The 14,957-nt window shown below is 47.8% G+C and overlaps 1 protein-coding gene across 2 annotated transcripts in view; it reads left to right on the forward strand.

The window, feature by feature from the left end:
- Ky (kyphoscoliosis peptidase) overlaps positions 1–14,957 on the forward strand; it is a 40,493-nt gene that overhangs the window by 3,873 nt on the left and 21,663 nt on the right. For both annotated transcript variants that reach the window (XM_006511647.1, NM_024291.3), the window contains exons 3-5: positions 3,346–3,408; positions 11,662–11,736; positions 13,691–13,753. In XM_006511647.1, coding sequence (XP_006511710.1) covers positions 3,346–3,408; positions 11,662–11,736; positions 13,691–13,753 — 201 coding nt within the window. The remainder of the gene's footprint in view (positions 1–3,345; positions 3,409–11,661; positions 11,737–13,690; positions 13,754–14,957) is intronic.

The raw sequence follows: 14,957 nt of genomic DNA on the forward strand, positions 1-14,957 counted from the left end.
AGGACTGGGCAGAGCCGATCAAAGGTTGTATAGTAGTCCCTACTGCCCTGAGCTTCCGAATACAGCTAGAAGTTCATTTCCAAGTTCATTTCCAAAACCTCTTCTTTCTGGTTCCAGACAGCGCTCTTTTCTGGAACACAGGCGATGGGCCAAAATAGCGGGTTTTGTTTTGTGTGCCTCAAAGACTGATTACCTCAGCTTCCAGGGGGATGCATGAGCGTTAACATGCATGATGAGAACACAGACTTCTACTAGGACCCCGACCTCCACTCGCAGAATGTTGCTGAGGAGTTCCAGCAGACCCCACCCATGTAACCCTGGAGTCAGATGTCTGCCCCTGCACAAGAGCACAGCTGAGGAAAGGTGAATAACTCCGCCTTCGCCAGCCTTCAGACAGCGGCAAAACGGAAACGCAAACCAGGAAAACTGATCTTACCTCTGTGCTTATTCCTTCAACAGCTCCGTTTCGCAATTCCTTTGCGCCAGGCCAAAGTTTGTTAGAGATTGAACAGTTAAACAAGCAAGTCTAGAACCCTGTCCTGGTAGAGCTGTGTTCAAATGATGGTCATTTCCCCACGTCCCTTATGCTGTTCACGGGAAGGAGTCATCTTCAAGATGCAAGCACACCCATTAAGAACATCCGCCTGTGTCCTGGCTAGTGGATCCGTGTAAAGGCTTCCTTAATTGGGGCTAAGCTATAAGGAAAATCTAACTCACTTGGGGTGGCAAAGATTGACATTTTAGCTAGTGAAGCGATACTCTAGGCCAATAAGAAGCCTAAGAATGAGAGTCCAGGAACTCCAGCCCTAGGAATGGCCACTCAGAGCCTGTGTGCTGTGTGCTGGGTCCATGTGTGAGCAAGAAAGTGAGTCAAGTGGGAACACTGGACAAAAAGAGAATATCCTTTATGTTGCTTTTCTCTCTTGCCTGTGTGAGCCATCTGTCAAGCACCAAAGGCCTCTCAGAAAACCCTGGAGTCATTCCACTTTGGGCATCTTCAAGGTTGGAATGGAGATTAGTGAAAAACTTCACAAAACAGAAAGCAATGCAGTAACTCTCAAGATGATTATTTAAAAAAAAAAAAAAAAAAACAACCCTCTGAGGCTCTTAGTATCCATCCACAGAAGGTGATTTAAATAGTCCATGAAAAAAATCTAGCGTTTGAAGATTTGGTATGACTCTGGCAGCAGAGAATGTCTGTAGAAACCTTAAATCCAGGAAACATGATGGTTTCGCCATCCCACCAACATGTGTAATTTTAATGTAAGATTTGGTCTAGAAACCAGGCAGTGGTGGCACATGTCTTTAATCCCAGCACTTGAGAGGCAGAGGAGGACGGATTTCTGAGTTCAAGACCAGCCTGGTCCACAGAATGAGTTCCAGGACAGCCAAGGCTACACAGAGAAACATTGGCTCCAAAAAAAAAAAAAAAAAAAAAAAAAAAAAAAAAAAAAAAACCACACAAACAAACAAACAAAAGACTCAGTCTACTTTTTAAATGACATGCACATATGGAGAAATATAGCAGCCTCTTTCCACTTTTTTTGAGGGCAAGCTCCAGGGCACTCGCGTTGAAGCTGATTTCATCACATATGTGCCTTGCTGGTACCCAAGTCACCGAGTCCTGCTAACCAAAAGGCTGTCCAGACCCGGTAGTTGGAGAAATTTCATCTCAGAAGGAAGTGGCCCAGTGGCATGTGCTGACAGAGTGTGCACAAATGGAACCAAGTGTGGTGTTGATCCAAAAGGGCACATTTGTCCTCCTATTGCTACTCTGTACCCTCCTTGGGCTTGGGTGTTGGCGAGAGGTAGGGTGGGGAGCCTGAAACACTCCAAACTTTTGGAAGCAGCAGGTGTTTGGGCTCAGCCACCCCTCTCCCAAAGCTCGCCCAGCAACGGGCTTACCCTGCTGTGATTGGCTGCTCTCCTTGGTCCTGGCTGAAGTCTGCCTAGCAGCACAGTGTCTGGTGCCCTACCGCTAGAGAGAAACCACTTGTGCAGCCCTGACTATAAATACCTCCCAGGAGCTGTGCCAGCCAATCATCCTTCTTAAGGATTCCCTTCCCGGCTCCTGTTTCCTCATGGAGGTACAGCCAGCCGTGCCCACAGAAGGCAGCCTCCCTGTCCTCACCCGAGTGGCCAGGAGCTCCAGCCCAGCATGCCACATCACCCCACATTGGCATACGATGACAGTGCATCTGGCCTTGGCTAGGCAACCATGTTCTAGAAGTCCTGGGGGCCTGACTCAACCCGATCCTAGGAGAAGACTAGAGCATGCCGGTCCCCCAAGGCAAACCTCTGCTGGGTGGACCCCAAGTCTAGCCCAGCTGAGTGCCCCACTTATCCACCTTCACCAGCTTCCGCTAGGGAAGCATCGAAGCTGTGTCATGGGAAGCACAGAGTTGCCTTCGTGATTGGCTCCACTCTACAGACAGCAACCTTAGGGAAATGCTAGTTCCCAGGCTGAACCACTGTTTTCCCCTAAAGTGAGGCTCACTCTAGGTCACAGGGAGATGACGAATTATAAGGGGAAATATAGACTGAGAACTTCCTTCTGCCATAATCCTGGTCCTTCCTCGACTCTTCCCACATCCATGAAGACAAGGTCCCAGGGCTGGCTCAGTAAGGACAGTGCTGGCACAGCCACAGAGCAGCCATAAAGCAGAAAGGAATTCATGCCTAGGAAGACCCGAGAAGACAGCGATGGCCTGTAGCAAGAACCAGGCATCTCTCTTCAGCATCCCAACCCCACTGGGCCATAAGGACATGTAAATATCACCAGTGGACACAGAGAACTCAAACATGTTGAGTGCTCTGTAAAAATGGTGAAACTAAACCAAACTGAGTATCCTCCCACCTTCAAGGATAGAAGCAGAGGCAGGTGACTGTCCCTGTGCTCCTCAGAGGGAGGAAAGAAAGCTGAGCTAGGAGTTTGGAAGCTCAAGAGTTCAAGTACTATGTTGGACCCCCACCCTCACCCCCACCCCCACCCCCGCACAGTTCACTCCACAGAAAGGGATGATGACAATCGGTTAGGCATCTGTGTCTGAGAAAATATTTTGGAAATTGTAGCAAAAACTCCAGAGCAGCAGTTCCATAGACCAGTAGTATGAATCCCGGCCTGGGTAAGCTTCCACTGGGAGGCAGAAGGGGTGGGCACTTGTGGACTCCCATGGGTGAGGCTATGCTGGTCCAGAGGTGTGCTCACTATGGCAGTAGATGTGCTCAGCCCCCGCCAACATACAATTATCTCAGGTGCACCCGGCTCCCTCAGCCCCCCTCCCAGGGAACATTATACCATGGTCATGGTGGTCACTTGCCATCGTCTTTGTCTTTCTTAAATAGGAAACTTGCCAGAGAAGCAGTGCCTTCAGCAGCCGCAGGTCATCACCTCCTACGACAACCAAGGTAAGAGACAAATCGCTAATGGCCATCTCTCCTGGGGTTGTGTTCCAGGCTCTGCTGCCCAAGTCAGCGAGCCCGGGATACAGAGATCAGGCTGCAGGGAGCACCTCTGCTCTGATCCATAAAAGCTATAGGGAGCACCTTCTCTGTGATCCAAGAAGGCTACAGGGAATACCTCCTCTGTGATCCATGAAGGTTAGAGCATCCTTCTCCCTGCATCCCAGAGGAAGAACTGAGACACCCTGCCCTTCCAGTGAAGAAATAAAGTCCTTGGATTACAGAGTCCCACCATTATCGATATTGTCAGTGCTACAGCTAACACTCACTGAGTGCAAAGCATGTGTCTGCGGCTCTACCAACCTCTATACGCACTTAAGTATCAAAGCAACCTTGACTGGGTGAGATGAGGAGACTAAGGCTTGAGACAGCAAGAGTCAGGGCTAGCTCTCTGGTACCTTACCTCCAACCCCAGCAGGGCCTCAGTTGTTAACCTTCCCGTGGCTGGGCTTCTGCGGCTTCCTCGAAACTGATCTCCTGCTGGCTCCCAGTATCCAAGTGCTCCCACATCCTGAGTCACAAAGGCTCCTTGACCTCTCTTGAAGCTGAACCTGATGAAACATCCCACTTAGCGCCAAGTTTTCGGCAGCAAGGTGGAACAACCTGGTCCTTCATTGAGAGCTCTGATTTTCCCAGAAGTGCTCTGGGTACTTGGAAATGGCAGGCAAGGGCACTCTCTGCTGGCCAGGCTGATTCTGCAGTTTTCTAGATCTGAGACTACCACGAGGTAGAGCTGAGGTTTCCACTGTGGCTGGAGGAGAACCTATTTAAAGGACTCCAGCATCTACCATGACTCTTCGTCAGAAGCCTGGGGTGCTCAGGCTCAACCCAGAGTTGGCTGCCATTGCTGATGCCATAACAAGCAAGAAAACTATGCCATAGCACTCAAGGGACATGGGTATGCCCCTTCCTGAAGCACAAGAATCAATGCAGGCCAGGCTGTTTCTCTGACACTGACGTGGCTGTACAAGTCTCACAGCAGAGATACCTCGCTGATGTAGAAAGATTGCGAATGGGCTGCCATTCTCTCAACACAGGGGACAAAAGAAAGGCTCCTGCATGTAGGACTGGGTCCTAGGGAGCGGGAAAGACCGAAGGGGAAATTAAGGCAGGAGGGATGGTGGGGGCAGGGGTGATAAATCAGTTTCCTGTTGCTCATTGGCTAGAAACAGCAAGATTTCGCCTTAAGCTTCTGGGACTGAGAAGGCCGAAGTCAGCTTTGCTGGGTAAAGGGCAGGTGTCAGCGGGCCGCAGCCTTTGAAGTCTTGGGAGGGAATCCATTCCTTACCTCCTCCTGCTCCTACAGGCTGCCAGCATTCCTTGGCTTTATGGCTGTGTCATTCCAGTGACGGCTTCTATTATCACATGGCCCTCTCCCTTTTTAGGTAGGCAGTTCTCCGTCTCCCTCTTATAAAGTTATACGTGGTCACATCTAAGGCCCAACCAGATAGCCCAGAATAATCACTCTGAGATCCATAGGTAAGGCCCCATCTGCGAAATCTCCCTCGCAGTCAGAGATTCTGATGGATACCCTGAGAATTCATTACTCAGCTCACGATAAGGAACCATTGTAAGCAGAATAGAGGAGGCTGGGAGTGTAGCTTAGTTGTTTGGCTATCATGCATGAGGTTTTTTAGTCTGATCCCTGGCACCCCCCACCCCCAGATAAAAAGAACAGGTGAGCAGCAACTGAGATGGAATATCTGTGTAAGAAAAGAGGGGGTGGGACAGACACGAGGGCATCTGGGGAGAAATTTTAGCTGGGAGTCATGACATGAAGGCACAGGCAGGCAGGCAGGCATCTGCTAGGTGTGGAAAGTCTGTGTCTGTGGCCAGGGGAAAAGGGGACATGAGCAGAGTAAGAAGCAGGAGATGAGGCAGAAAGGATTCGAGGCAGGACTTATGGTCCTAGGTGTGGGCTGCCTTCAGTGTGCTGGCTTCTGATCAGAGTATGATCAGCAGACATCAGATGGCTTTAGATGTAGTGCCTCTAATATTGGAAGAATGAACAGAACAGAAGGGGGTGACTAGAAGCAAAGAGGACTCCCCCTAGAGGTTGTATCCAATGGCAAGAGGGTTTCCCATGTTGTGGATCTGGGCTAGAAGGAGAAGGGGGAACGGGGAGACAAGAATTGAAGCATAAGCCAGGGGTAAGACACAGCAGACTGATCAGGGGGCGGGGGTGGGGTGAAGGGGAAGAGTTGAATGTCGTTCTGTTGAGACTAGGCATTGGGGAAACAGAAAGGATGTCCCCATCGTGTGTTGAGTTTCTACAAATCGGCAAGCCTGGGACTCCTTGGGCTCTGTTCTAGGGACCCTGTCAGCTCCAGCACAGGAGGTCCAATCATAGCCTAGATCAGAGGCAGAACACGAGGTGTGTGCCAGACATCGAGCTAAGCACTGTTCATGGCTCCTCATCTCCCTCAGCCACACTCTATGAAAGGTTTTCTTTCTCACACACACACTAAAAAAATGAAATCCACTTTATGGATGGAAAAAAATGGAGAAACCGAGGCACAGGGGCATCTAAGCAGCTTACCTGAAGTTATGCACTAAACAGGACAAGTCAGATCCAAGAGTTGAACATGTCTGTGCACCCCCTTAAAGCCAAGTGGGCTTAACTTCTGTACCACACTTCCCCCATACAGGACAGGGACCACAGAGCTGATTTGAGTACAACGTCCCTGCCCACCCCAGCAAAAAGTCCAAGGCTCCAGATGGAGTTTCTTATTAAAAATGGCTCTGCTTTCCCCTTCTCCTCAGTGGCAGGTTTTATACAGCAGGCAATAAAAAGCCTGCTCGTAGTGCACAGGGGCCTTAGAAGATGAATCTTCAGTGGGCTTGTGTTTGGGTGACAGGAGAGTAGTCACCACAAGGAGGCACGATGGCTTCTGACCCTCAGGGTGGCGGCTAAGGAGACAGTTCTGAAATGACACCACCCATCATGCGTGTCCCCAGCTTTTGGAGCTGACTGCTTCCCGACTACTACATCCTGGAAGCATAGAGCACGCATCTTTTAAGATCTAGCCAGCCATGGTTCATTTGAGAGTGCTTTTAAGATGACGAATGTTTAACTAAGATTTTTCCGACTTTAAGTGTTATGGAAAAGTATGCCCAGGTTGTAAATGGATCAGCATGTACAGAGACTCTTAAGTCAATGGTGCTGAGTATCTTGCATAAATCCTGGGACTCCTCCGCATGCACCCCTGTCACCACCCCCATGCATGCATACACACCATGCACACATGCTTGCCTGGCGGTCTTTGTTAATTGATCAATGCACCTGGCAGCCACTTCCAATCAGTCAGAGTTAATGAACAACACAAAACCCACTTGCCGTGCCCACGTTAGATATTCTGAGTCAATTGAGCCGTTAGACAAATACCGACTGAAACCTGGAGCCATTAGGAGAGCTGTCGTGTGGGAGATGTCACCTGACTGGGTAAAAGGCCAGCCTAGAACAGTGCCCACACAGACTCGGGATGCTCTATGCATCTCAAATTTTGAGAGAGAAAGGGAGAAAAGTCAGCAGGGTTTAGAAAATGTCCAGCCTGAAAGCCACCTCATAGGGGTAGCAAGAAATATCCCTAAATGGCCAAGGCTGCAGTTTCAGAAGTCTTATTCAGCAAATGAATTGCTGGGGAAGGGTACTATGAGAGAGGCCAGGCAGGACACCCAAAGTCCCAGAAAGGGTCTCTTATCCTTGACGGTCAAGGTTGGTGTGATTGGCAGCTGCTTGGGATTTAGCTCTGACTTGAATTTTGCCTGAGATTCTTCGTGTTGAGAGATAGGTCAGGTTAATATTTTTACTAAAATCTCAGTTTTATTAGATCTAAAAGTGAGGTGGGTACGCTGTCTGCCTCTCTAGTGAATGCTAACCATCTTGACACAGGGTGATGACGGCAGGCCATTCCTAGGGGGCAGAGAAGTCTCACAGATGGTCTCTTCAGTCTCTGGAGGAATGCAAAACTCCATAATCAGGGTGAGAGTTTGACAGCGTTGAGAATAAAAACAGCAGCACAGCCTAGGGACAGTTGGTCCTGGGCAAGGAGATAAAGTGAAAAATTGCAGGGAGAAGAGGGGGTTCAAATGATGTCAGGGAGAGCTGGTGAGCGACAGCCCCTCTAAACATGAGGCCACCTCCCCGTTAACCCCAGAAGGGTCACAACTGTGGTTTGTTTCCCAGCCCCACCACTCTTCACAAGAAACATGGTTGGAGGAGGGCAGCTAGATGTACATAAGCTAGGAGAAGTGCGAGGGAGATGCTTACTGTTGGACCCTAGGCCCACGAGCTGTTCACCTTCGCAGCTCCTTTAAGGCTACAGTTGGTTCAGCCCAGTAATCTCCAAACAACAGCTGCACTGGGTCAGACAGACTCCTGGGTCGGATAGACCCCTTTGCTGCGGGACTGAAAGCATTGCGGGTTGCAACCCACAATAGAGAGAGCGTGCAGGGGAGCCTCTCACAGTTCATCTTTCAAAAAGCATCTTGTGGCCACACACCACTTTGGAGAACACCTCAGAAAGAGTTGCACAAGAAAACAAAGAGGCCAAGTTAACCAGGGCCGCAAAGGGAATATGCTTCGGATGAGGGTGGCACCCAATCTTCTGACAAGAATGGACTCACACCCTGAATTCTGAAATCCTCGGCATCTTCATCCCAGGATCACAGGGCTGGTGTCATGGGCAGTGAATGTGCTAGATTCTACACTTTACAGGTGAATGCTGGGCTACAGAGATAGCTCAGTTTTAAGAGCATTTGCTCCACAATCGTGAAGACTAGAGTTCGAACCTCAGCACCCACATGACAGGGCAGGCATCCTCTGACATGCCTTTAACCCAGCTCAGAGGCTGTCAGAGATTGGAGGCTCTTGGACTTGCTGGTTTCCAGCCTAGCTGAAACACAAGCCTCGGGTTCAGGGAGAGACTCTGCCTCAAAGAAATAGGCGGAGAGTGATAGAGATCACCTTATTTATTGCATGTGAACAATACATATATACCCCCCACACACACACACACACATTAACTAATTTATTAGTTAATTAAATATTTAAAATGTTTGCTAAGCCTTTTGGTCTGGGGAACACACATTGTATCTCCAGTCTCGTTAGCATGCAAAACAAGTTTTAAAAGCGTATAAGAAAATCAATAATGGTTTTCCAAAAGAAAATAATTGCAGTATATTTTAACAAAGGATTAATAAAAAGGAACTCATTCTTACAAAACAAAGGAAACATAATAAATCAGTAAATAATAATAACAATCAGCACTCAAAACAATTTAAAGAGCAAATAAGAAATTTTAAATCTACACTAAAATGTTTTTAAATACATAAAACAATAAGGGACCCTTCATTAATAAAAATGTAAAGGGTTTATGAAGGCAGGTGCCAGTAAGCTTAGCAGGCATGTTTGTGTTATCCACCACCACGGGACTCAGCTCCTAATGCCATCGTGAGCTTCCAAGCCTGCAGATCTGCTGGACGGTCACTGTCCACGCCATAGCCGGCTGATCTCAGCTCTTGGCTGAGCTAGTGCTGGCTGTCAGCTGGTGGGCTGGCTGGAGACCAGAGGGTTTCAGATAGCCTCACCTGAGCAGCCCTGCGCTGCTCCCTGCGGTCTCTCACCCTTAGTCTGGTGCACACACAGCACAGCACTGTGGCAGGGATGCCAAGAGTGGGAGCGAGCGTTGCAAAGTCTCTCCAGGGCTAAACTCAGACACTGAATGATAACACAAGTTCTACCCCATGCTAATCAGCCATACTAACTTGTGAGGCCAGCCTACATTCAAGGGGTGAAACAAAACACCTCTCGTTGGGAAGAAGATGAAGTGTAGGCAATCAACCAGGGCAAGAATGAGTAAAAAGGGCATTCTCCACCTCTGACCCCATTGGTGGAATCAGAAACCAACAGAAGGATGTGTGGGAAAGTCGGCCAGTATTACAAAAGCCTTCCAAAACCCTCATTCCTTTCCATCAGTGTTTAGGAATTCACTCTCAGGAATTGATTGGAAAAGTGTTAGAGATGTCTTCTTTATCCTGATGTTCACCACATCATGGTTTATCACAGCAAGCACCTGGGGAGTGCGGAGTATCCGATGCACACAGCAAGTTGTAGTGAGTACTCTGAACACGTGACGTAAATGTGTGTTCCACTGCCTTCCAGGACTGGGGGACATTCTCTACAGCACCGCAGAAGCCACGGCAGCTGACAGCACTATTTAATGCTTCTCCGCAGTTGCTGATTTTTTTAAATTAATCCCTTCAATCTCTGAAAGAAGAGAGCTGATATCTCTGACTATAATGTATATTTGTCTATTCCTCTCTATAATTCTGTGAGTTTTATTTCAGATATTTTAAATCTTTGTGTTCAGGTGACTACGTATTTGACATTGTCACATCTCCTTGATAAGCTGACGTTTCTTCACTATTATATTATACTATTATGTTATATTTCTCTATCTCTGGTATTTTCCTTTCTTGAGTGGATATGTTAATGAGCAAATTGTCTTGGTCTCACTGTACCTGAAAAAATGTTTTTATTTCATTCTCATGTGGAATTTTTATTGGATAGAGTCAGTTAATCCCTTTCAGAATCTTAAAGATTCCACATCTTTCTGTCCTAGTTTCTGATGAGAAATATGTAGCCACCTTATATATAATATATCACTTATCCAGAGCGTATTCAGGGACATTGTATCTCAGTGTTGTAATTATGTCATGTCTGGACCTGGATCTTCTTTTATTTATCATGGTTGGCACACACTAAACTTGAGTCCATTCATGTATGTCTTTTCTCAAATTTGAGTAGTTTGTTATTTCTTCAGCTACTTTTCTGCACACATGGTTGCCGGAGACATGAACAGTGGACTTCTAAATGTGGTCCTGTGGTCTCTGAAGCATTGCTGGCTTTTCCCATTGTCCAGATTGGATCCCGGCCGCTGTTCTCATGTTCTCAGGCTCTTTCCTTTGTCATAGAAAACATTGTAGCCCATCTTCCATTTCAGGGTTAACATCTCCACTTTGTTCTTCCATCTTCTGTTTCTTCGCTGTGTTTTGTATCTTTTGCTTTATTCTGAAATGGCTGGCCTTTCGTTTTGGAGCATGGCTAATGTGCCATTTTATCACCTTTGGGTTAAATGTGGGTTGTCATGGTTGGCATCTTTTCTTCTCCAACTGAGATCTTCCCAGGTACTCTGCTGAGCAGTTCTGAGTGGTGGCCTTTGCGGGGCCCATCTGCTTGCGTGCACCAGGAAGTGGCCAGTTCAGAAGGAAGACATGGTTTTTCCCCTAGAGTTTGGTAGTCAGACTGTGGTATAAAGTGCATGGGGTGAGACGTGTGGTGACCATGGGAACTCATTTGCAACTTTAGGGAATTACATTTCGTCAGCCATTTCCTGTTCCTCTGGCCAAAAAAAAAAGGTTGAAACTTTGTCTTTTCACTCTGTTGGGTACTTTTTATAACTGTGTCTGGGGACAATCAGCAGGAGAGATGAAGGAGGGAGGAAGGGAGGATAGAGGGAGGGAGAAGAGAGGAGAGGGAAAGAGAGGGAAGGAGAGAGATGGTGGAGGGAGGGATGGAGCGAGGGAGGAAGGGAGGGAGGGTGGAGGGAGGGAGGGAGGGAGGGAAAGGAGACAGGGAGAGAAAAATACACATGCCACTTGTGCCTGGCTACTAACCTCACAGCTACCCACATTCTTGCTTCTGGGCTGAATCAGGAAAATATAGAATAAAGAAAAAAAAAAAAAAACACAGCAGAAGATGTCCCTGAGACAATTAGGGGTTCCCATTCTCACCCTTCAAGTAGAAAATGATTTTTTTTTTCCTTGAGTACTCTTTTACATCCATGCACCTCTGCGTAGGGATGCCTTTGCCTGAGGTGTTGCCAGAATGAGAAGAAGGGTAGACCGATGCGGTCCTGTCTCACAACCCGGTCGTTGCCACTCCCAACCCTGTTCTTTTCTATCACTGAATTTCCAGGGTCTGCAGATGGGTTTCCCCATGCATTCCACCCCCATGGTTAGATGGGGTAGAGAGAGCGCTTGTGTTTGTTGTTTGGGTTAGTCTGGAAAACATGAATTATCTGCATATTCAACAGAAAGATCTAAGATGAAGCACGTTCTGCCATTTGAACATCTGTCACAAGACGGAGTGCCCTTCCTAGCAGCATTTGGCTAAGAATGTCACCTCCCCCTTTGCAGGTACTCAGCTGACTGTGGAAATCCACCCCCAAGACGCCATGCCCCAGCTGCTTAAGAAGTTCTCTTTGGCTAAACGTACGTACCTGTACAGGGCTGCTTTGATCGTCCAACCTGGGAGAAGGCAGAAACATTACTATTTACACCCATTGTGTTAGTTTCTATTCTTATTGCTCCCATGGCTTTGGGAGATACAGTATACTGTGACAGAAAAAGTTTGGCAGCAGGAAGTTCCGTAATTGCAGGAGTATGCAGCTGGACGTATCGCTGCCCCACATAGTGGTAAAACAGGAAGCAGAAAATGAACAGGAAGTGGAACTGGGCTTTAGAGACTCAAGACCTGCCCACCAGTTACCCACTTCCTCCAGAGAGGCTTCACCCCCTAAAGGTTGTACATCCCTCCAAGACAGCATTAATATCCAGGGACTGGGTGTCCACACACATAAGTTTATGGGAGCATTTCACAGTCAAGTACAACAGCCAGATGCTACTGTTCTCGGGTCTCTGTAAGGAGGTCCGGGTGATGCGCATAACTAATAGTGCATTCTCTCACCAGACTGTCACTACCAGGGTTTTAAGATGCCATCTGTAGGCTGCCAAAAACCGTGGTATGCACAGTGCTAAGTACTTCCCATGCCTCACCTTCTTGACCTTTATGCAGATGCTGGTATTCGCCCCATGTTTTTTCAAGTCAGCAAAGCGAGGCTCAGAAAAGAGAAACGACTGTCCAGGAGAGTTACTCGGCCAAAAGATAAAGACCCAGGTCCAACTCCGAAGCCTCCGATTTCAGCTATAATATGTGGGAGGTGTCAGTCTATGTAGGCAGGCAGGATCTTGACTGCAATGACTCTTCATCCCTGCCCCATCTTCACCCTGGCCTGCCTCTTGGATGAAGGAGGCCTCATGAGGAAAGAGGCAGAGGAGGCTTGAGGCCCCTCCCGCTGTGTCCTCTCAATGATGCAAAACCCTCCAAGGCTATATCCTTGCAGAGCACACCACGACCCTTTTTTTTTTCACATAGAAAAGGAGGAAAAATAAGTAAGATACCCTTGTAGGATTGTTCTAAACTCCCATAAACACTAACTTCTCGGAACCCTGCCATTCCGTCTGAAGATGGAGGAGGAGGGGAAGAAAAGTTCCAAAGAAAAACAGAACCTATTTCTGGGAATGGAAACCACCCTCTCAGCTTTCAGTTCCTATATTTACAGCCTGAAGTGGCTCTGGGGGCATAAACCGTCGGCCTCGGTGAGCCCACCCTCAATTCTGAATGGTTTCATTAGACACCATGTCTTCCTGACCTGACTTTGAACCAGCAGCTAAGTCTCCTTTGCTTCTTTCCCAGGGACTCCCCTGTTACTCACCATTCACAGTGCAGGGCCACCCACTCCAAGGGCTACATGACCTTCTGGGCCCCAAGTTCCATACACATTACCTTTTGTGCCCCTATTATCGCTCTTCGCTTAGTCAGTTCTTGTCTTGGCTAGACATAAAACTGCCTACATGTACTGACAACTGCCACGTATTATAGCTAGAACCAAAGGGTTTGGAGCTGTACTTGGGCCTTATTCTCTTGGCCAGGTAACTTTCTTGGACAATCATTTCTCCTACCTGAGCCTCACTTTGCTGACTTGGAAAACACAGGGTGAATACAGGTCAAAAGGCTAAGGCACAGAAAGTACTAGAAGAAACTGGTTTGTACCTATAGCGTCTGCAGCTATTTTCCAAGATGGCAGAATGCAGAGGAGGGGTGAACCACAGCTCTGTGCAGGCCTGCTGCAGGGGATAAAGCCTTGAGATCACAGCATGCTCTGACTCAACTCAAAGACCATAGCTCCCTTTCCTGTCATTCATCCCCTATTCCCAGTCTCTTCTCTGGCCCAGCAGCCACAGTGCATGGTGGGTGGGGATGGGAGCAGGGAGTCTGTAAGAGCCAGCATGAACAGGGAGAGTGGCCAGGACTACTACCTAGAAAATCGCCAGTGCTTGCTTTTCTGTTTCTTCTGTGGTATCTCTGACCTTTGGGATATTCCAGGTTTACAAGGTGATAAAAATGGAAACATGAGACCCCGGCAGCCTGGAGGGAAAGATGCCCACGGTGAGTCCCAGGCCTTCTCTGGGGCCTCTTTAAAAAAAAAAAAAAGCAGTGAGTTGGCCTCATGGTCCAGTCTCCAGCTGCCAATTGGTACTGGCTTGCTGGGACATCAAGAGTCTGAGACCATCTGTGGATCTGGGAGAAAGAGTGTCCTGATTGACTAGTAGTGTTGGCCACAGACACAGGTGAAGAGGGAAAACTCTTATATCATCCCAGCGCCAAAGAGTAACCCCTTTCTGAGTACAAAACAGTCTACTACAGAAAATGGTGGACCCGGGATGCAGAGTGATGCTAATTTGGAGCTGGAGACGTAGCTCTGCTGGTAGGGTACCTACCTACCTAGCAGGCATGAAGCTCTGGGACCAGTTCTCAGAACCACATCAACTGGGTATGCCAACATACTCCTGCAATCCTGGTACTCAAGAGGTGGAGGCAGGAGGATCAGAATTTCAAAGTCACCCTGTGCTCTATGGAGAAAACCAGCCTCAACTGGAGACCCTATCTTTAAAAAGAAAAGAAAAGGAAAAAAAACAGTAAAAACATAGATGAGGGACTTGGAATACAGCCCACTGGCAGAACACTTGCCCACCATGTGCAGGGGGTCAATCCCCATTGTGACAAAAAATACAAAGCAATAAATAAAATGGAGTGTCAAGTGTTTACACGGTAGGAAGCTTGTGGGTAGCAGGTTACGGCAGAGAAACACTAAATGGGGTGATATGAGGTGATAGATGGTCTGGATTGGAATCCTGCTTTTTCCTCTAATTTGTCTTCTCTAAGCCTCAGTTTCCCCCTTGGTAGGCCGGATGCTAGCAGTGGCTCCGTGCACACCTGCCTATTTTATTTGGCCTCAAAATCAGAGTAAGTTAATTAATGTTCCTGGTGTTTTAAGTATCTTGCTATAAAATCATATTCTCCTGTTTGACTCTTACATAATCTGCTTGGAAGGTAGATTTAACGAGGCATGAATCACCATGGGTATTTTGAATATAAAATATCAAATATTGTAAGAATGGAACCAGGGAAAGAGGAACTAATAAAGTGGAAATTTTAACACCATTTTAGAAATGCCATCCTTCTAAACAGGAAGGCGGGGAAGAGCTGACCTGAGCGGCAGCCTATGTGATGTGAAAGCCCACCTGATGCCCACCTGTCACCGTGGCGCTCTTATCAGGCAGTGACGGGAGGCAGGCTGAGGAGAACTGAG

This window comes from Mus musculus, chromosome 9 (assembly GCF_000001635.26).
Source record: "Mus musculus strain C57BL/6J chromosome 9, GRCm38.p6 C57BL/6J".
NCBI classification, from domain to species: domain Eukaryota; kingdom Metazoa; phylum Chordata; class Mammalia; order Rodentia; family Muridae; genus Mus; species Mus musculus.